Source organism: Pelodiscus sinensis, chromosome 5, assembly GCF_052426305.1.
Source record: "Pelodiscus sinensis isolate ZL-2025 chromosome 5, ASM5242630v1, whole genome shotgun sequence".
NCBI lineage: Eukaryota > Metazoa > Chordata > Testudines > Trionychidae > Pelodiscus > Pelodiscus sinensis.
Window position 1 is genome coordinate 21,801,277 of NC_143056.1, and position 23,110 is coordinate 21,824,386.

Below are 23,110 nucleotides of genomic sequence, written 5' to 3' on the forward strand. Positions count from 1 at the left end.
GTCTCCCTGGTCTGCTGGGGGGACACTAGCTGCGTCCCCCCCCCCCCCCAGCAGACCAGGGAGATGTGGAGCAAAGCTGCGGAGGACCCGGGCCGAACCGTGGCGCTTCCAGATCAGCGCCGCAGTCCGGCCCGGGTCCTCCGCGGCTTTGCTCAGCGTCTCCCTGGTCTGCAGACCAGGGAGACGCTGAGCAAAGCCACGGAGGACCCGGGCGGACCCGCGGCTTCCAGATCAGCTGAAAGCGCTGCGGGTCCGGCCCGGGTCCTCCGCGGCTCTGCTCAGCGTCTCCCTGGTCTGCAGACCAGGGAGACGCTGAACAGAGCAGCGGAGCACCCGGCCGGACCCGCGCCGCTTCCAGCTAATCTGGAAGCGGCCGCGGGTCCGGCCCCCGGTGCTCCGCCGCTTTGCTCCCGTCTCCCTGGTCTGGTGGCTCCAGGGAGACGGGGAGCAGCTTTTCTCGCCCAGGAGAAGGCGGGCAGCGGGACCAGGCGTCCCGCTGCTCTAGTTCTCCGGGGCGAGAAATCCCAGTTCGTAACTGCGGATCCAACATAAGTCGGATCCGCGTAACTCGGGGACTGCCTGTAGTGAAACTTGGAGTATGCAATACAAATCAGACTACTGAAAGGGGTACAACTTGCCTAATTTACATCCGTCTTTTGAAAGAGGGATGCAGTTTAGACATAGCCTTACAGAATACGTGCAAACTGGATCAGAATGACCAAAGAGCCAGCAATCCACACAGCAGCGCTTTGTTACAGTCTTAGTAGCTTCTGTTCCAGTGGAAGTTGACAAGTCATTTTTCACCTGGAATTGCAACTGTAGGACAAAGACAGACTGAGTGACTTAAAAGAACATTACACGGGGCGCTTGATGGAGCTTGCTTGCACCTTCAAGACAACTTATGCCTAACAGGTTAAGGAAAGTTTGAAAGACTTGCTCAAAGAAAAACACACACACACACACACACACACACACACACACACACACACACACACACACACACACACACACACACACACACACACACACACACACACACACACACACACACACACACAGAGAACAAGAAACTTTGGGGGGGGCACAGTAGGGGGAGAAGAAGTTGGGGCATCTTTGAAGTCCTCTCAGTTATCTTAAATTACTCCACAAAGTTAGGAGTAGCAGGTTGACTGCTTCAAGTGTACACAGTTATATTTCTCAGGAGGACTATATGAAGAATGAAATTCAATTAAATTAGTTGCCAAGCAACTAAAAAAAGTCTCACCAGTTGAATTGAAAGGATTATTCTGACAACTGTTCCTATACTACTGAAATTTTCATCTGCAGAGTCTTTCCTCCACATATAATGCCTGGGAAAATCTGAGCTACATGCTGCTAATGTTTCAGAGTATACCCAGCTTTCTCACTACACAGTCAAAGCCAGCACCTGCATTAATCTAAACTTAGCCAAGAGCAAGGCAATGCTAGAAGCAGGGTTGCTAACTTTCTAAATAACACAACACTGAATATGTTTGCCCCCCCCCCCAGCTCCACTCCCCCACTTACTCTATTCCTCCTCACACACCCACACCCACTAGCTTTCACCAAATTGGGGCAGGAGTTTGGAGTGTGGGAAGGGGTGAGGGCTCTAGGAGAGGGCTTGGGTACAGGAGGCAGTTCTGACTTGAGGCAGGGATTTGAAGGCAGGAAAGGGTTCAGGCTCTGGGCAGTGCTTACCTCAGGTAGCTCCCAGTAGTGGCCAGCATGTCTGTCTACTAGGCAGAGGGGTTAGGAGCCTCTGTGTGCTGCCTGCACCTGCAGGGACTGCCCTTGCAGCTCCCAATGGCCACAGGTCCTGACCAATGGGAGCTGCAGAGCCAGCACTGAGAATAAGGACAGCACACCAGCCACAGGACAGGGTACAACCTGGTATTTGGGCATCCTTCAGCAAAGCCCTATCAGAAAGAGAATAATGGCTCCTGCATTGCAATAATCTACAAGTTGGACCTCCCTGATCTGGAACCCTCAGGACTTGATTGGCCCCGGAGGAGAGATTTTACGAAACCAGAGGAGGTCATATCTGCTCACCTCTTCCCCCGCTGGTCTCCTGGCCGGCTCCCCCTTCCTATACAGTCTGGGAAGGTACATTGATATTACTAGTGAAATGCTGCCAGGTGCACAGACAAAGGTAAGGGGTAAGAACATCAGTGTTTTAATCCACTATGTGATAGATAAGCATCTTAGATTGTGGATTCTTTGGAGTAGAGACTAGGCATGTTAGATAGTAGGTAACAGAACAGTCGACTAACTGCATGAATTCTTAGCAGCTAGTCAATTATTCTATAGTTCCCTGGTCACAGGGCCAGCAGCCAGTGCAATCCAGTCCCACTCTTGGGAAGCCTCCTGCTGCTGCCTCTATATCAGAGGCAGCAGCGCGGGGTGCCAGCAGGAGCTGGTCTGCAAGGGGAGCCAGTTTAAAAACCGGGTGGAAGCAGCCCCTGTCTGCGAGGGGGTCCTGATCTCCCAGTAGACAGAAGCAGCAGCCTGGGGGGGGGGGGGGGGGGGGGAGGGCATAATGGAGTCAGGCAGCACCGCAGAGCCAACTTTAAAGTTGGCTCCCACTTCTCAGCCCCTCCCCCACTGCCTCTGATACAGGGGATGAGGAGAAATGCATGTAGTTGACTAGATTAACTGATAAGCCTTTGAGACCATCTAGGCCAGTAGAGACCATCTTTCTGTTCTGTTTTACCTGGTGCTAGGTGCCATACAGTATTAGACCAGGACAGGGATTTCTAGGTATGGTGATAATACCAATAAAACTAAAACCAGCAGAACTTTGTTTATTTCACTCAGAGGGCTCTGAATCACCAACCAGAAGAAAGAGGCCATGAGAGGGTGTTGAGATCTCGCTATCCCATGGGATAGGGGAGAGACATGGTTGAAAGAAGGTAGAAATGCCACAGTGAGGGACAGGAAGTTAAAGCAAAGGTAAGTAGTGAGGTTGGGGTAAGGAGAGCAGGGTCACTGAACAGTTAGACTTACAGACAAATGGATGAGAAAGTACAACCCACAGCAGTCAAAAGAATGGCCAGGACATGTCATAAGCAGGGCAATTCTTTAGAGCATTTTTTTATGCCACACACCGGCAAACCCCTTCACAAATGTTTGACAGACCAGTAACATTTGCATCTTAAATAGGCAAATAAAATGTTATCAGTCTGCCTAGGTCCAACCCAGTCCCTTGCGCCCCAATGCCTAACACCCTTTGAAACCCACTCCTATACCCCATGCCCTTCGACCCTTTAACCTCTGACCCCTACCGCCCATGCCAACACCCTCTTGCCCCTATGACCCACCATGCCCTCGCTCATCATCCCTTTAGCCCCACCTCACCCTCACACTCAGCAGAGCGAGGCTGCCCCCTCCCTTTAGGAAGCATGGTCATTACTGCTATGTGGGCTGGGAGAGTGGCCCTCCTCCTTTGCGCTGCCTCCCTCCCTGAGCATGTTTTTACTCCAGGGATACATGAGGGGCAGGAGCGCAGAGCCCCAGCCGGCCACCAGTATGGGGAAGGAGGGTGGGAGGCGCCTCTTGCTGCCACAGGCAATAGCAGTTACCTGGGCAAGAAGGGAGGGAGAGTTCTTGGCTGGCACCTCCTGTTCTGCCTCCTCATGCCACTGCTGGCAAAAGCGGCCGCACGGGCCAGGACAGCAGCTGATGGAGGCATGCGTGCCGCTCTCCTTCACGCCCCCTCCCTCTCCAAGCACGTAGTGGGGAGGAAGGAGGGAGGCACGTCCTGCTGCCATCACCTGAACCACCATAGCTGCTGGAGGAGAGCCACTATGAACAGCTGGCTTGAGCTCTGACAACCACCACAGCCTAGAAACCAGTGGTCCGTGTCCCACGGAGGTTGGGAACACAGGGGCTGCCTACAAGAGTATGTGGGGCAAACCAGGTACCCAGTTTCCGACAGCTGGGTGTTATGGTCATGTCCAAATAAGGACTGCTGAACCACCACAAGAAGAGAAGCAACTAAAAGCAACTAGCCTTTAATGAGGCTAATGAGTCTGTGGCGAGCAGATTGTAACCTGGAAGAGCCAGGTTCAGGCGATCTGTGCATGCACAGATCGCCAAACCGCAGCGCGCCCCGCTCATCAGCCGTGCTGTCCGGCAAGCCCTGAATATTACCATATCCAAGGTAAAAGCCAAACTCGAACAGCTTAATGGGAGTAAATCGGGGGGCCCAGATAATCTTCATCCAAGACTATTAAAGGAACTGGAACATGAAATTGCAAGCCCATTAGCAAAAATGTTTAACAACTCTCTAAACTCAGGGGTTGTACCATTTGATTAGAGAATTGCTAATATAGTTCCAGTTTTTAAGGAAGGGAAAAAAGTGACCCAGGTAACTACAGGCCTGTTAGTTTGACATCTGTAGTATGCAAGGTCTTAGAAAAAAATTTGAAGGAGAAAGTAGTTAGGGACATTGAGGCTAATGGCAATTGGGACAAATTACAACATGGTTTTACAAAAGGTAGATCGTGCCAAACCAACATGATCTCCTTTTTTGAGACAGTAACAGATTTTTTAGATAAAGGAAATGCAGTGGATCTAATCTACCTCGATTTCAGTAAGGCATTTGATACAGTACCTCATGGAGAATTATTGGTTAAATTGGAAAAGATGGGGATCAATATGAAAATTGAGAGATGGATAAGCAACTGGTTAAAGGGGAGACTTCAGAGGGTCATACTGAAAGGTGAACTGTCAGGTTGGAGGGAGGTTACTAGCGGAGTTCCTTATGGATTAGTTTTGGGACCAATCTTATTTAATCTTTTTATTACTGACCTTGGCACCAAAAGTGGGAGTATGCTAATAAAGTTTGCAGATGACAAAGTTGGGAGGCATTGCCAATTCAGTAAAGGATCGGGATATCATACAGGAAGATCTGGATGATCTTGTAAATTACAGAGTAATAGTAATAGGATGAAATTTAATAGTGAGAAGTGTAAGGTTATGCACTTAGGGATTAATAACAAGAATCTTATTTATAAGCTGGGGACACATCAGTTGGAAGTGACAGAATAGGAGAAGGACCTCAGAGTCCTGGTTGATCACAGGATGACTATGAGCTGCCAATGCGACATGGCCGTGAAAAAGGCTAATAAGGTCTTGGGATGCATTAGGCGAGGTATTTCCAGTAGGGATAAGGAGGTGTTAGTGCCATTATACAAGGCATTGGTGAGACCTCATTTGGAATACTGTGTGCAGTTCTGGTCTCCCATGTTTAAGAAGGATGAATTCAAACTGAAACAGGTACAAAGAAGGGCCACTAGGATGATTCGAGGAATGGAAAACCTGTCTTATGAAAGAAGACTCAAGAAGCTTGGCTTGTTTACCTTAACCAAAAGAAGGCCGAGGGGAGACATGATTACTCTCTTTAAATATATTAGAGGGATAAGTACCAGGGAGGGAGAGGAATTATTTAAGCTCAATATCAATGTGGACGCAAGAACAAATGGATATAAACTGGCTATCAGGAAGTTTAGACTTGAAATTAGATGAAGGTTTCTAACCATTAGAGGAGTGAAGTTCTGGAACAGCCTTGCAAGGGAAGTAGTGGGGGCAAAAAACCTATCTGGCTTCAAGATTAAGCTAGATGGGTTTATGAAGGGGATGGCTTGATGGGATAACATGATCTTGGCAACTAACTGACCTTTCACTATCGGTGGTAAATAGGTCAATGGTGGGATGATAGGAGTTACTATAGAGAACTTTTCCCTGTGTGTCTGGCTGATGAGTCTTGTCCACACACTCAGGGTTCAGCTGATCGCCATATTTGGGGTCAGGAAGGAATTTTCCTCCAGGGTAGATTGGCTGAGGCCCTGGAGGTTTTATGCCTTCCTCTGTAGCATGGGGCATGGATCACTTGCTGGAGGATTCTCTGCATCTTGGGGTCTTCAAACCATCATTTGAGGACTACATTATCTGAGATATAGGCGAGAGGATTATTCCAGGAGTGGGTGGGTGAAATTCTGTGGCCTGCGTTGTGCAGGGGGTCAGACTAGATGATCATAATGGTCCCTTCTGATCTTAAAGTCTATGAGAAGAGCAGCTTTCAATGACGTTGCTATGAAAGGTGAAGTGAGGTGAGAGGTTAGATTTTGCTAAGAAAGATTTCCAACTCATTCATTTCTAGGAAAGGACTTACGAGAATGGGAATGATGGCTGTTGCATCATGAGTAGTGGCCAGAGTGCAAGCAATTTTTTCCTGCAATACATAAAACAAAGATTGAGTAGCCGGAAGAGAGAGAGAATGAATATTGGTGTCTGAGCCTAGTGAGAGTTGCAGGTGCCTCTTAACTCTGATCAGAGTAACGGGTGCTCAGTGCTTCTCGTGATCATCTGTTATTTGCCATGTATCATATGACAGACACATGTTGCACTACTGCAAGTACCAAATAGCCCTGACCTCTTCAATGAGGAATTCTGAATCGTAAGTTTAAAATGTGTACTTCTGGGATAGGAGAACTTGATATACAAATATATTTGAACCCAAAGGTTCATAAGGTACTACGAACTCTGTTACTATTAAAATTAGAAGACTTTGCAGCTTGAATGTTAATATATCTAGTTACCTTGCATGAGGCAATTATATTTTCACAGCAATAAAGATATTTCTGAACTCCTTAGCTATTTGGAGCCAATGACCTTTGTTTAGAGTGTATACTGTTTTTAGTAGTATGTATTTTTAAACACTGATCACAATTCTTAGGCTACATGAGTAATGCCTTTTCACTGTGAGATTCAAGTTTCAAACATGATTATCGCCATCATATGGTACTTTGTTTAGAACAAAATTGAACATATACTGTCATTAACTGAGGTCACATCCACCTCCTCCCTTATCAACCCTTCCTCCATCCTTAAAGCATAGAGCCACCACATGTGCTACTATCCAGATGCTATTCTGTGCCCATCCTTAACTTTTCATCTGCAAGACAAAGAAAATCCAGAGCCAGTTGAGAACAAAGTTCTCTTCCCACACACAAAGAGGTGGAATATCAGAATACGTTTTTTGGTTGTTGTTAAGATTATTTAATACCAACACTGAGACAGCCTGCCTAGCAACAAGTTGAAGTTATAAACTCATATCATCCTACTTGTGTTCCCATGGCTACTGTCATGAAAAGAGCAGTGGCAGCTGCACAAATCAGGGAAAGGGGTCCCATTAGAGACATATTTAAGATTCTGAGACAGAAAATACCAAGAAGATATGAATGCTGCCTGGTATTCCTTCCTCTAAAGCCCATCTCAAAACTGTTCAGAACAGCCTTCTGTTAGAGCCTGTAGAATAGTACAGGCAGTCCCTGACTTACGAACGGGTTATGTTCCAAACACCTGGTTGTAACTCGATTTGGCCGCAAGTTGGAAATACCCTTAAACATGCTGCCCGCACCGCTCAAAAAAAAAAAAAAAAAAAAAAAATTTGACATACATGGTTCTCAACTCAAAAATATTATAATGGGGTTAACGGGAGGTTGGTCATAAGTGTGGATGGTTGTAAGTCAGTGTGTTTGTGAGTCAGGGAGTGGCTGTAATGGTTTGTCGTCTAGAAATGACTGAGACTGCTGGCTTCTGAGGAATGCTGAAAGTGTTTGCAAGTTTTGGGGAGGCGGACAGTGTTTGTTTTTTAAAGCTAAAAGGTAAATTGATCAAGCTACAGTTGTGCAGTATAATTGGAAACAGCAGTGTCTAACAGCTTTGTGTGTGTGCGCGCGCACGCGCACACACGCGCGCACACACGCGCGCACACTTGATTCACACTAAAGGCTACGGACCACAGGGCCCAAAGAGAAAGCAGGGACATGGATGGATTTCCCCATTTCAACTGATATCTTGACAAAAAAGGTTAATAAATATTTTAACTATGAAGCCAGATTTTTCCCAACCCTGATTCACTGGTCTCCAAGATGGAGACAACATGAACAGTGAAAAGCTGAGAGTCGATAGCCCATGCTTTTTCAAATTGCAATGACTAATTATTTCTAACAAGGAAGGAAGCCAGCCAGCCAGCCACTTATGTAACAGCTTGAAGATTAACCCAGCATTGCTCAAGTCAGCAATGTCCTCTTTACCCCCCACATCTGCCCTAACGGGCACTTGGGGGGGAGGGGAAATTCGAGGCTCAGGTGGAGCTGGGAATGAGAGGTTCAGTATGCAGGCTGCTCCAGGGAGAATGGACTACCCCAGCCCTCTTGTACCAAAGCAGCTTGTGGCCACGTGAGAAGCATCTCTGCATGGCCATTGCACAGCCAGGGTAGGGGTGCTTGTGGGACAGGTCCACGTTTAACTGCCCCCTGCACTCTCCAGACAGAATAAAAAAATGCAGCAAGGGAACAGCCAACAATGTTTTTCTATGGAATGGTGGGGGGGGGTGGGGGAGAGAGAGGAGGGAGAGAGGGAGAAGAGATTCAGTCCCCACTCCCACCCCTTCCTAAAGGATAGCTGAGACAGTTGCGAATGGTGGGGAAGGGCAAGGACATACGCAGCCCCAGCCAGCCCCCTTCACCTGCCTGGTGACTATCTCTTTTCCTTTATGGTTTTATAAGAAAATCCCATTCTAGGTACCTCCCATTGTCCTAGCACAACCAAAAGCCTTACCTTGCTTTAAGTTATGATAAGAAGCTGTACACCGAATTTAGTGGTCCTGGCTTTTACCGTTTAAGAGGAATTCTTGAACAAACAGGCAAACTCTTTCAAATATATAGTCAAACTACTATACGCAGAATTTCTACATTCATTAGCCTATGTTCTTGCTGTCTAAATAGACAAGAAACACAATATTTTAAGGACATATACAACTAATGTAATATTTAAATCCAGATTTTTTTTGAAAAAAATCCCTAAGTATAGGATAGGTCCCATATAGGGTCAGATATCTATCTGCAGTATCCAGAAAGAGCTATACAATAATGGGCATAATCTAGATACCTATAGACAGCATTACTTCAAAGATACCACAAGTGTACATATGGTTCAATCCTAAATTAGAAAGCTATGCTGTGAAAGTAACTAACTGAAAGGATCTCTTAACAGAATATCACCCATGAAACCTTTCTTTGGTGAGGAAGAGCTAGAGGATAGGGCACTTTGACTAACAGGGGTGGACAAATTATGGTCTGCAGGCTGCATTCACCCCATCAGGGTTTTAATCCGGCCTCTAGTGTTACCAATCATCTGGCACAGTGGGGCCAAGACAGGCTCCCAAAAGCCCTTAGTGTGTGTGGGGAGGGGGCACAGAGGGCTCTGTGCATTGCCGTCACTGGCAGGTGCTCTCCCTACAGATCCCATTGGCTGCGAACAGGAAGCCGCAGCCAATAAAAGCTCTCATGTCAGTGCCTGCAGATGAGGGCAGCACATGGAGATGCATGCTAAACCCATCCCATGTGCCAGCCCATTCCGGAAGCAGGACTGGGCCTGCTTTAGCCCCATGGCACTGCCAAATGATGGAGATAAGTGGTGCCCAGCTGGAATCCCCACCAACACCTCTACATTCATGGCTTACCTCACTATAATTTCCCTACCCAGATGTGGCTCTTGGGGAAAAAAAGTTTGCTCACCCCATCCTAATGAAACCAACTCATTTCCTTGCACTGTTTGTTTCTAAAAATGCTGCCACCCCACTGGAAAAAAAAGACACACACAACGAATGCCAGTAGAGCACCGCGTACAAGTTCCTAAAGTGCCATGATCAGCCATGTGATGAAATATGAAAATAAGAATATATACCCAATCTTCCTCTGAACGGGGGATTTTTATGATTAGATATTATCAGTCAATTTCAGCCTCCCCCCCTTTTCTCCTCCCCCCACCCCCCAAGAAACTCTATTTACCAATACTTCCTTTTGCAGAGTTCAAAGACTTGAGCTGCCATGCAGCTCTTAATGTTTGAAGATGCTTGACAGTGTGGGTTAGACACTAGCTTGGTTTCAATAATGTAGCCCGAAAGTGAAGTGAATTTGGTAATCTCAATATACCATACTTAAAGTTAGTCACATCATGATCAGTCACATTTCAGCACAACTGGCATTATATACTCCAGGTAACAGAAGAGCCAATGTTGTCAAGGAAGTTTCTAAAAGGAAAAGTTGAAAATGGTCCTTTTTCTTTGTTTTCAAAATGGAGTCTAAATTGCAGTACAAGAGGTATTTCCTGTTTATTATTTGAACTTTTTTTTCCCCCAAAAGCCAGTTTTCCAAGTTATACATATTTAAGAGCATGGACTCTCCCATTTGCCATCTGTTTTAGTTAATTTTATATATAAAGGCTCAAAACCTCAATCACATTCCACTAAATGTACAAATTGATAAAGATTTCATGAAGTGATCAGTCAAAAATCCACTTCTGCTTTCACAATTGGCAGATCCTTGCTGCGGGTTCACTGAAGTAATCAGTCACTCTAATCATGTTGCATTACAGGCCACTCAACAGACCTCGTCTTATTTTACAATTGTAAAGCACCATGAAAACCCATGTTACGGTATCGCAAATATGGAACATTACTTAAAACAAAAAAAACCCTGAACTAAACAAGTTTCTTCAGCTACCTCAGTTGTACTTGCCTAGCATCTGTTCAGAAACCAATATGGATACTCAGTTCACTTAAACTGTGCAGTGTTTTTACAAACCACATCTTGTTCGAATACTCTGAAGACAATAGGACAAGAGCCCACCATAAATACATTGTACAGTTCACCCTGATCAGAGGCAAGATTTCTGAGCTAATAATAACAACTAATCGCAGGGAGCTCTAAGCCGTCGACTTGGACAAATCACAAAACTAAGCAAGGCTGAAAACAAAAATTGTAAGGGCAAGTCATTAGGTGGCAAAGACCAGCTAGAACAAATGATCCACTTTTCATAACTATTATGTCAGTCACACCCTTAATACACTCATCAAAAAAATGAGGCAGTGATAAGTCTATCATGCAAATATTGCATGAGCCAGCAGAGAGAAGAGCCACAGGCTCTAGCCACACTATTATATGTTTACTATAGCATTTGTGTTTTACAGCGGCGATCTTCATGCTATTTACAGCAGATACTCTGCGACCATCCCAGCAAACATCTGCCGGTCTGTACGAAAGCAGTCAGACTGATGGAAGCCAAGACACAGACCCAAGCAACATTAAAAATGGTCTTGGAAACCATGGGGTAAGAGGGCCAGTGCAACAAAGCAACACTGCACTCTTATTGGGGCTGCAAGAGGTACCATTATGGATGTGAGAAATGCCTGAATTGCAAATCACACCCCTCCCAAACACACACACACTTTATCTTTCACGATGAAGCTTAAAAAGTACTTTCTTTGGGTAACATGCAAAGCTCTGCAGTCATCTCCAGCCGTATATCCAGTACAGAACTAGCCAACATATTCCCAGTCCACTCCAATAGCACAACTGCTATAAAGGGTGACAGATATGACAAAGTTCATCTGTGTCCTAGGAAAGAGTGCTGGGGTGCGCTAAGGGATAGGGTGCCAGGTGCAGGCTCTGGCCAGGAGACTTATTGGGTAGCTGGCTGGGAGCAGCTTACAGTAAGATGCCACCCCGGGCAGGCTCACTGCCCTGCCAGCCACAGCCCCACAGGCTGGTCAAAGGAGCTGTCTCATGTGAGTCTCTACTTGTGGGGGGGTGTCTCCATGTGTTGCACAGGCATGCAAGCCCATCCCAGGCAGCTCCCATCTGCCAACTTCTAGCCCGTGGGAGCTGCAAAGATTGTGCTAGGGAGGTGGGCACCCCTACACCCTCAAGGGGGTGCGCTGCAGAGATTTACATGCTGGCTCCAGATGTGGCTGCTTAGATCAGCATGTGAGACCACGGCAGGTAGGAAGCCTACCTGGAGGTCCCGTTGAGCCACTGGACACTGGTGACCCAGTGTATCATGGCAGGCCAGATTTGGCCTGTGGGCCATATTTTGCTAACCTCAATCTAGTTCATTATACTTTACACTTTGATCCCACATGGATACCCAATGCGTAACTGCCACAGAGATAAACCTAAGCCTCCCCCCACCCATGTATGGTCTTAAAACGTCCAAGAGCTACTTGGGACTGAACGTATTGGAGCAGTATGATCTGGGTCTCCTGAATTGGACTGACCAAGTCTCCCAAAGCTTTAAATTAAGTCAGCTGCCAGCAAAACAACAAGGACTCGGCCCTCCAAGAGAGGCAGAAACATTTAGGTGTTTATGTGGCAGTTCCTAGTACATGACCAGAGTATGATGCATTCCCAGACCTCCAGCATTTCAGTACTGCTTACTGTCAGTAGATGCCAACTTCTGCATCCCTGGATCCAGGTGCTTTAGAGTGCTTTTGTAATCCCTCCCTTAACAGGAAGGCTTCTCTAAATCAAGCATGCCCTGGTTTTATTTATTTATTTTTGTAGTCAAGCAGGCAAGAGATCAGGGAAGGCCAGCTCTGCTGTAAGCAATCCACAAATGGGTTTCTCTCTACCTCCTCCTTGCATCTCCATCCAGAGCTGACTGAATGAGAACACCCTCTTGGACTAGCTGGCCATTTGTCAAGAGTCCACTTCAACCAGAAAGAAAACAGGAAAAGTCCCTCTGAAGAGGACTGGACATAACAGCAATCTGGAGGTACACTCATAGGCTACGTCTACACTGGCCCCTTTTCCGGAAGGGGCATGTAAATTTCACCAGTCGTCGTAGGGAAATCCGCGGGGGATTTAAATATCCCCCGCGGCATTTAAATAAAAATGTCCGCCGCTTTTTTCCGGCTTTTAAAAAAGCCGGAAAAGAGCGTCTACACTGGCCCCGATCCTCCGGAAAAAGTGCCCTTTTCCGGAGGGTCTTATTCCTACTTTGAAGTAAGTAAAAAGGGCACTTTTTCCGGAGGATCGGGGCCAGTGTAGACGCTCTTTTCCGGCTTTTTTAAAAGCCGGAAAAAAGCGGCGGACATTTTTATTTAAATGCCGCGAGGGATATTTAAATCCCCCGCGGATTTCCCTACGACGACTGGTGAAATTTACATGCCCCTTCCGGAAAAGGGGCCAGTGTAGACGTAGCCCATACTGTTCTAACTGATAAAGAGTACTTAGTAGGGATGAAAAATCCCATTTAAAATGTTAACTGCTTAAACTATATGTTTAACCAGTTAACTGGCCCACGGCAGGCACAGGAGCTGCCCTGGAGGGAACAGGCACCTTAACCAGTTACCCCGTTAAGCATGTGAATAAGGTGAAAGCTCTCCAGGTAACCGGTCAACCTTTTACAGCCATAGTACCTAGCTGCACTAAAGCCGTAAGAAGAATTATTGCGCAAGGAAAAAAGCATTTCTGTCTTCTCTGTATTTATAGATTCGGGACAAGTTGTTCTCATCAAGAAATTATATAAATGCTTTTCAAAGTCATTGAAACCTAAATTTGATTTAAAAGTTGTTAACTATGCCAAAGAGTAAAAAAGTAATTAGGTTCCTTTTTATATTTACAATATTTCAGATGCATACAAAATGAACAAGCAGCAAGCTATCAGGATCAAATAGCATACATGATTTTTGTTAGTACTCTCACATACCCCATACAAAATATATTTCTATTCATCTTTGGAACACGAAACAACCCCTTTCATTAAGTTCTTCCATTATCACACAGGTACACACAGCTTTTCATTTTTTTTTTTAAACCCTGTTTCTCAAATGGAGAACTAACAATATATGCTGTCTACTGATAACAGGTATTGTTTGCAAGAGCTATCAGCTACCAGTCAAACGTTTGACTCACAATTATATTTATTAGAGACAGAAATGGAGGGGGAGGGACAGCTTTTCATGATGTATTCAACGCCAAACAGCAAAACTTACTGTCAATTTATAAATATTTATAACACACTTATGATCAATTAAAAACTTACTTTTCTATGTAACACAATGAACACAAGTGCTCTGTCTAGGTACCAACACCTGGGTTTACCAAAGCAACATTTAGTTGCAATACAGTACCTTACACTGGGCCAACAGAAAGGTGGGATGAGAAAGGAGAAGACACCAGTACTAATTTAGGAACAGATTCTGAAAAACTTTGTCCATGTGATAGAGTCTGTAGAACTCTATTTGTACAAAGTTTTATCCACAGCTGATCCCCAAACATGGTCCATGGATATTCACATCCAGGGAATTGGACATCCACAGATTTGCAGTGATGTCGTTACTGCCATGAACCATTTCACTGAAGTCAAGGAGCTACAAAGTAAGAACTATCCCTCTACATGCATAAACATTTGCAGCCTCGTGTCCTTCGGTCCCACCCCCCAAAAAAATAAAACCACCCCACCACACACACCCACATCATCGGGCCCTTGCCACATTCAGTTTTAGCCATTGCAATTTTAAAGAAAGTTAGCCAAAAGTACTTTTTAGTAGCTTTGTTGTTATTCTTTAATAGTTTGTCTTTGTAAATGTAGGCAGTAAATAATAATACCTTATTCTTGATTTCATGTTACACAGTATTCACCGCCTGTTTGCTCTGATCTAGCTCTAACATAATTATGAAATCTGAATCAACATCTTATTACTGCCTTGCTAGACTTCACTTTGTTTTGCAGAATGTAGTTTATTATTCTTTTCTATACCTGCCTCACAAATGTGCATTATATTTTTATGTACACACGCAAGAAATACATTGGACTAACATGATTACTGCCCCTCCTTCTTATTCCAATTTAGATTATAAGCTTTCAGAACATGGACTGTTACTCTGTATAGCACCTAGCACAACCGAGTCTCATTCTTGGTTGGTCTTTAGGCACTACCCTACCAACTGTAGTTAACGTGTTTAATAATAAATATACCAAAGGCATACTTAACTTTAATGCTGAACTACAGCTAACAGATTTACAGTTCTTATTCTAAAATCACGACTATGATACACTTTTGGGTTACACTAGGTTTCAGCCACCAGAACAGCTGTAATAGTGCAGATCCCTAATGTACACACAGTTTACACGGGTGCAGTTGACCCAGGGATAAGGAAACACTATTTACACTAAGGATTTGTATCAATGCTCCAGCTAGAGTACCAACATAGACCAGGCCAAAGAACCAGTAGGTTTTACAGTCCTTTGTTTGCTACTAAAAATGAGATGTTTGGTAAACCAAACCTACAGTCGGTGTGCACCATAATACTCTGCTGTAAGAATTTAATAGCCTAGAAATGCCTATTAAACAATTGTTAAATGTTAAGAAATATATAGACTCTAGATAACTAAAATTAAAACACTTTTCGTGGAAAGATCAAGTCTGACTGGCATCCTATTTCAGAAGTTATTTAAGAACATAAGAGCATAAGAACGGCCGTACTGGGTCAGACCAAAGGTCCATCTAGCCCAGTATCCTCTCTGCCGACAATGGCCTATACCAGATGCCCCTGAGGGAGGGATCATAACAGGTAATTCTCATGTGATCCCTCCCGTCACCCACCTCCAGAGAAACAGAGGCTAGGGATACCATTCCTACCCATACTGGCTAATAGCCATTGATGGACCTAACCTCCATGACTATGTGCTGAGTGAAGAAAAACTTCCTTTTGTTTTAAACCTGCTGCCTATTAATTTCATTTGGTGACCCCTAGTTCTTGTATTGTGGGAATAAGTAAAAAAACTTCTCCTTATTCTTTTTTTCCATAGCAGTCATGATTTTATAGACCTCTATCATATCCCCCCCTTAGTCTCCTCTTTTCTAAGCTGAAAAATTCAAGTCTTTTTAATCTCTCTTCATATGGGACCTGTTCCAAACCCCTAATCATTTTTGTTGCCCTTTTCTGAACCTTTTCTAGTGCCAATATATCTTTAAGATGAGGCGACCATGTCTGTGCACAGTATTTAAGATGTGGGCGTACCATAGTCTTATAAAGAGGCAATAAGATATTTTCTGTCATATTCTCTATCCCTTTTTTAATGACTCCTAACATTGTTTGCTTTTTTTACTGCCGCTGCACACTGAGTGGATGTTTTCAGAGAACTGTCCACAATGACTGCAAGATCTTGCTCTTGAGGAGTTGTATCCAAATTAGTCCCCATCACATTGTATATATGGTTGGGATTATTTTTTCCAATGTGCATTACTTTATATTTATCAACATTAAATTTCATTTGCCATTTTGTTGCCCAATCGCTTAGTTTTGTGAGATCTTTTTGAAGCTTTTCACAGTCTGCTTTGGTCTGAACTATCTTGAGCAGTTTGGTTTCATCTGCAAATTTTGCCACCTCACTGTTTACCCCTTTATCTAGATCATTTATAAATAAATTGAATAAGATGGGTCCCAGGACAGACCCTTGGGGGAACTCGACTAGCTCTCCACTCAGAAAACTTATCATTTATTCCTACCCTTTGTTTCCTGCCTTTTAACCAGTTACCAATCCAGAAAAGGACCTTCTCTCTTACCCCTTAACAACTTACTTTACTTAAAGAGCCTTTGGTGAGGGACCTTGTCAAATGCTTTCTAGAAATCTAAGTATATCTACTGGATATAGTATTTAGGAATTTATACTATCGTTTAAAAATAAGTCACATAAAAGAAACTGAACAAGGACAGTAGAAAATATATTAGTTTCTGTGAACAGTTATACAGTCCCTTCCAGCTTACAAACGTATGAAGTAGATGGAAGTATGACCTAAATAAGAATTTAGTGTTATAAAATTAGTTAACAATAAGGGCCCAATCCAAAACCCAATGAAGTTAATAAAAATCTGCTTATTTACTTTATATGACTAAGTGCTACACTGTTTATTCAGGCTGAACTTCCACAGAAGTTGTGCAAGTTAAATTTATTTTTCTAGCCATGTCATACACTTCCCACTCTCTCTGGAAAGAAAGGGGAGTCAGTAACAAAAGTAATAACTTTTTCATAGGTACATCTCTACCCCATTAGCTAAAAACTAGAACACAAATGCAATACTCAATGTACCCAGTTCAATAATAGCAGTAAGAAAAAAGTTGCTTTAGTAGAGAAATTAGGTGAGCCAGAGAATTGATTTGCAAGGTTCAATGAAAAGTGTAAAGTATCGTTGCAGCACTTGGCTAGAAGCCAGTATGATCCACATGTTACAGCATCGTTGTGTTTGAAGAGGGTCAATTGCTACCTAATAGGCCCAGTGGTTAACCAAAAAATGGAGTGCCCATGTGTAGAGACCCCTTATGTCCTACTCTGTCAGTCAGAAGAAACAATGAGAAATGCCTACCCAGGAAGAAGACAGAAGAGACAGGCAATATAAATACCATATGTAAATAATTATACAAAATCTGTAATTAAAAAGATGTTCAATTTGAGGATCCATAAAAATGCATACATTGTTAGTCTCTGAAAATAAATGTAAAAAAAGAAAAAAACAACCTATTGCATTAAATAAAGAGGCACCCAAAAAGGCACTTCCTCCTCTGCACTAAGCTCAAGATATGAATTTCTGAATTTGGATAGTGCTAATAAGTCAATTAACAGCAGGAGTGGCTCTCTGGTTTGTTCTGAGAACTGAACTATTGTTATTTCCAAGTCATGTGTTTTGTTTTGTTCTTTTAAGAGGAGAGGTATAGAGGATTCAATTAAGTTTGTTAAGACCTCCAGACAGTAGAAAGGTTTACACTAGCTTTAACCTACAGTTACAAAAGAGCAATTAAAAAAACCACACACATTTAAAACACTAAGGAAGTCGACAGTCTACCTTTACACACACAGCAATATACACATCTATACTAAAATGTTTGAATCGCACGCCCTCCAGTACAACTACAATTCCTTTGTTTGCTCACAATTTGCTCCCATACCACTTTAAATTAGCTTACAAAGAACTGCAGCAGAATAGATGGAATGTAGAACATTTTGGCAACCAACTGGTTCTTTTTAAGAATTAAAAAAAAAGAAACACGGCCACATTAGTTTGACTAAAATAGCCATATCTGAATAGCTTTCAAAAAAGAGGAACAGGCATTTGTGACTTCATTTTTTTTATTTTTACCCTTATGGTCGAACCCACAAACACACAAGTAGTGTGGAGGGGGAGCAGAAATCTAACTGCCATTTACTGTCTCCCCTAGCCAAATCAGCTTCCCTGCTTTTCTCCCCGTTTGCAAAGCGCCCTCTGGAAAGCATCTAGACTTCTTTTATTAACCGTTTGCGGGGGAAGGATCGTTGTTCTTCTCTGGCCCTGAATGTCTCGTTTTGGGGGAGGAGAGAGGTGTATCTGTGGATTTTTAAGAAGTGCTGGGGGTGGGGGACAGAAAACCCACTAAAGGATTCGATTTTATATTAAATGACAGGGAAATTGATGAAAGTCCTTTTAATTAGTATCATGCCACTCTCTTAAAGAGCCAGATCCCAACCCGATCACTGTGAATATGAAACTAACCACACCTGAAAGGAGGGGGAGAGAGAACGAGGGAGGAAAGGGGGGGGGGAGAGAGAAAGTAGCGCGGCTAATCCCTCTTGCTTCCGTGCCATAGAGTAAGATATTCATATTCCCTGAAGGAGGGCGGGGGGGGGGGGCGAGGAGGGACGTAAATAGATGCAGAGCTAGAGTTTTAGTTCTATTTAATGGAAAAGGAAAGATTTCCTTTCTCCCCTCCCCCAGTCTGGAGGCACGTTTCCCCTCCACGTTCCCCCCTTGTTGCTGTTCTTTCCTTGGACAGCAGGGTGAACGAACACACACACACACACAAAAGTTGTTGATTCCCTCCCTCTCCCCTCCACCTTTTAATTACTAGGAGTCTAATGCAACAGAGTGACCTCTATCTCTCTGCCGCCAATAAAACAGGTTTTTGTCCAGCTGATCCTACCACTAACTCCCCTCCCCCCCAACACCCAAACGCAGGATGTCAGATCGCCTGCCAGAGCCCCACACACACACACATACACACACAGAGCCGTGTGAGGCTCCTAACCCACTCACACAATGGTGCTGAAACCTTGGCAGACACGAGAGACAAAACAACTCACCAGGATCAAAGTCAGGCACCACGGCTTGGTACTGGGCTCCAACTCTCATGCCTCCTCCTGCTGAGATGGCAAAGAGAAGGAAGTGCGGGTTACAAAAAGAAACGTGCTCCATCAATTCGCGAGGAAGAGGGATTCCTAGAGAGACAGTCCCGGAGCGAGTTCGGAGGCTCCCACTTGAGTGGACTTACCATGCTCTTCATCACTAGAGGAGCCAGAGCTGCCTTCCTCCCAGGAGTTGCTGCTGCTATTTCCATTGGGTGCTGCAGCCGCCGACAAACTTTTATTATTCCCATTATTGTTGTTATTAGCACTGGCGGCAGCAGTGGCATTATTGTTCCTGCCTCTTCTCTTCCCGGAGACCTCGGGGCCCTTCTCGATCATGGCTGGCATTTGGGGGTGAGGGGCAGCGGGAGAGCAGAGTTAACTTGGGGGGAGGGCTGCAGCCGGGGAGAGGAAGCAGCAGCTGGCGGAGCCCCCGGCGGGGGAGAGAGGCTGCGGCGGGAGGCGCTGGCCGCGTGCGGCAGCTTTAAATCCCCTGCGCGGCGAGGGCTAGAACTTTGAGGCTCATCCCCAGCGCTGCACTTCCCTGCACTGGGACGCCCGTCAACCTGCGCTGCTGCCTGCCCGCGGCCCCGCCTCCCGCTCCGCTCTTGCGGCCTCCCATTGGCGGCCCCTACATTTTGGGAGGCAGGTGCCTCTGCCATTGGCCGCCCCGCCCCGTCCATCAAGCCGGCCCGGCGCTTCCGTTTGTCAGGTTAGGTGGAGGCGTATCGTCTCCCGCTGTACGTGGTTGGGTTTTGCAATCTCTACGCCCAGTGATACAGCCCCTTCCCAGCTACATTGTATTGGGGAGGGAAGGGGGAGTTTCCACACCCTGGCTCCAGAGGCGCTTCCTAGCCCCGGGAGGGGACTTTCGGGGAGAGGCTCGAGGTGTGGGGGCAAATCGGGCGGAGGGGTCCCAGCGTGGGGGGCTCTGCTTTGAACTCCACTCTAGGGGCTGGGAACTATTTTCCTCCCCTTGGCGGAAGGTTACGCGGAACACGCCGCTGCGTTTGAATGGAATCCCCATACAAAGAGAGAAACTAATTGCTACAAAGTGGCCCCGCGCTGGGGCTGCCTGGTCCCCGCGGGCGGGGCGCTGGGAGCAGGCGGCGGCCGGGCTGGGGGCGTCCTGCCCTGGCTTTGGCCGGGCACTGTCTCCCCTGCAGCGCCGAGAGGAGTTTGGCTGGGCGGGGAGCGAAAGTCCTTGGAATTGCTGGAGTGAGCTGAATTGCCCCCCCGGGTGGCGCCGCGTGGGGAGAGGAGGCTCGAGGCATTCGCCGGGGGCAGAGCAGCAGGCGCCGGGGCAGGGGACAGCGGGCACCAGAGAGAGAGTTTAATGAAACAAAACAAACGCTGGGGGGAGATTTTAAACGTGTCCCCGGAACACACGCGGCAAACTCCTGCCCTATCCAAGGCCCAGGCACCTTCCGGGCTGCCTCAACTTCATGCTACCCTGGGAGACCCTCTGTCTCCTAGCAGGGGAGCTCTGGGTCAGCCCTGCCAGCATGGGGCACTGGGACATTCGGGGAGGCAAAGTTGAACACCGGCTGCGAGCCTCTGTGAAACCTCCGGGGCCGGGAAATGGCTCTGCATGGGGGCGGAGTGGAACATGATGACTATTTTGTACGGTTTCTGTCCCAGCACAAACATCTTTTACAAACCTAGGCCCTGATCCTGAACAGGTTTAGGGATCAGGCCCTGCATAGCTAATAGCAGTATCTAATTCTGCAGACTCTTGCCCACATGACAGGCTTTGTTCACAAGAGCTGTCCCATGAAATTGCTCGTGCATATTTGCACTGGGGTCAATTAAGGATCTGGGCTTTCATGGTAACAGAAATAAGGTCTTTGCCATGAGGGGTTTGCAGTGTAAGTGTATGACCCTGTAAGCTCAGTCTTGTGATCTGAAGGAGCCTGCTTCTATGGAAATGGCTCTTGTAAGGATTTGCAGGGTGAGCCCTAACAGACATAAGGCTCATAAATAATGCATCATACCCCACATTTCTTGCACTTTAATCCTGCAAACAGCTTCGTGGGCAGACACTTGTGCCTGTGCAGATTCAACAGCATGACTTTGGTTTTGAGCCCTGACCCTGCCAGGAGCTCTGTTCAGGCAAAAATATAAGCCAACAAAGACTCTCCTTGACTGCATGAGAGATTTGTGTGGGTGCAGGAATCTATCCATGTTGATGTGTCCACAGAGATATTTTATTCAGGAGCAGGGACTTTGTTTTCATACCCGTTTGTAAAGTTCCTACCACAGTGATGCCTGATCCTAAACAGAGCTGTGCTTTTGCAATATCAATGTATAATTATAATAATAGCAACTACAGTTTGGTAGGGCAGCAGCTGTGAAAAATGCAAGCAGAGAAAGAAGTAAAGCGGAAAGAGCACTGTTCCTTTCCACTTATGACTGAATTGTTTATCAGTGAATGGTATTGGTTTGCAGAAAAGGACACTTTTATTTTGCAGAGAAAGTCAGGACTATCCCCGCCAAAGAGGAGTTAGAGTGCACAAGATGTAAGGGTGTACTTACTATTTGAACCATAGAGTAGCATGAGGTAAAGCAAAATACATTTAGGATGGTTTGTACCTTCTCTAATTCAGATTATCTCCTGTAGCAAATTTTTATTCGTCACTCTCCTGCCCCTCATTTAAAACTAAGGAAACTTGAAAAGGGAAGAGAAAAATCTTGGGCTGTGTCTACATTGGCGCGATCTTGCACCAAAGCAGCCGCTTTTGCCCAAAAACATGCTGCACGTCTACACTGGCGGGGAGTTCTTGCGCAAGAACACTGACGTTCTAATGTGTGAAATCAGTGCTTCTTGCGCAAGAACTATGATGCTCCCGTTCAGGAATAAGCTCTCTTGCGCAACTGTTCTTACGCAAGAGGCCAGTGTAGACATGCAACATGAATTTCTTGAGCAAGAAAGCCCGATGGCTAAAATGGCCATCAGACCTTTCTTGCGCAAGAGAGCGTCTACACTGGCACGGATGCTCTTGCACAAAAGCACATCTCTTGCGCAAAGGCACATGCCAGTGTAGATGCTCTCTTGCGCAAATACTTTAATGCAAGAACTCTTGTGTTAAAGAGTATTTACGCAAGATCATGCCAATGTAGACGTAGCCTTGGGGTTTTATATTTGAATATTTACTATTTTATTGGTTACTCTGCCTTCCACTGGACAGGACTACACTACACCATTCTGAACAAGATAGTTTATGTTGATTGGGAGTGTGAAAAATGCTTCCCAGTGAATTAAACTAAAATTAAGGTGACCTATTACAGCATCCAAAGGGAGGATGGAGTAGAAGGATAATCTTAAGGACTTTTCTATTTAGGGGAACTCAAGAAAGTTAATCCACATTCATTGTTAAAGTAGATTAGTTAAACTACCTTAAAACCTCTGGCTGTGTCTAGACTGGCCAGTTTTTCTGGAAAATCAGCCGCTTTTCCGGAAAAGCTTGCCAGCTGTCTACACTGGCCGCTTGAATTTCCGCAAAAGCACTGACTTCCTACTGTAAGAAATCAGTGCTTTTTGCTGAAATACTATGCTGCTGCCGTTCGGGCAAAAGTCCTTTTTGCGCAAAACTTTTGCGCAAAAGGGCCAATGTAGACAGCTGAGATTTGTTTTGCGCAAAAAAGCCCTGATCGCGAAAATGGCGATCGGGGCTTTTTTTTGCACAAAATCGCGTCTAGATTGGCCATGGACACTTTTCCGCAAAAAGTGCTTTTGCGGAAAAGCGTCCGTGCCAATCTAGACGCTCTTTTCCAAAAATGCTTTTAACGGAAAACTTTTCCGTTAAAAGCATTTCCGGAAAATCATGCCAGTCTAGACGTAGCCTCTGTGTGTATGCTCTTATTCAGAATTAAAATAATTTTACTTAAACTGAATTGAATTGCGGCCAATTTAATTCTGAATGTGTCCACAAAGACACACTTAAAACACTACAGAGACATTGTCTACACTTAAAACAGTACAGAGGCATACTTTCCGTCCACCTAGTGCTGTTTACACAGGCATTTAGATAAATGTAATGGTGCTAATCAGGGGTGTGGCTTTTTCACACCTCTGACCAGCCTA

General features: G+C 45.3%; 1 protein-coding gene across 2 annotated transcripts in view; it reads right to left on the bottom strand.

The window, feature by feature from the left end:
- RCOR1 (REST corepressor 1) overlaps nt 1–19,622 on the bottom strand; it is a 139,717-nt gene extending 120,095 nt beyond the window's left edge. Inside the window, exons 1-2 of one of the 2 annotated variants that reach the window (XM_075926533.2) lie at nt 19,173–19,622; nt 18,985–19,044 (exon numbers count right to left, since the gene is read on the bottom strand). In XM_075926533.2, the coding sequence (XP_075782648.1) occupies nt 18,985–19,044; nt 19,173–19,374 (262 nt within the window). In that variant the 5' untranslated portion in view covers nt 19,375–19,622. The remainder of the gene's footprint in view (nt 1–18,984; nt 19,045–19,172) is intronic. The other variant, XM_075926532.2, reaches the window with a different exon arrangement.
- Between the last annotated feature and the right edge of the window lie 3,488 nt (nt 19,623–23,110).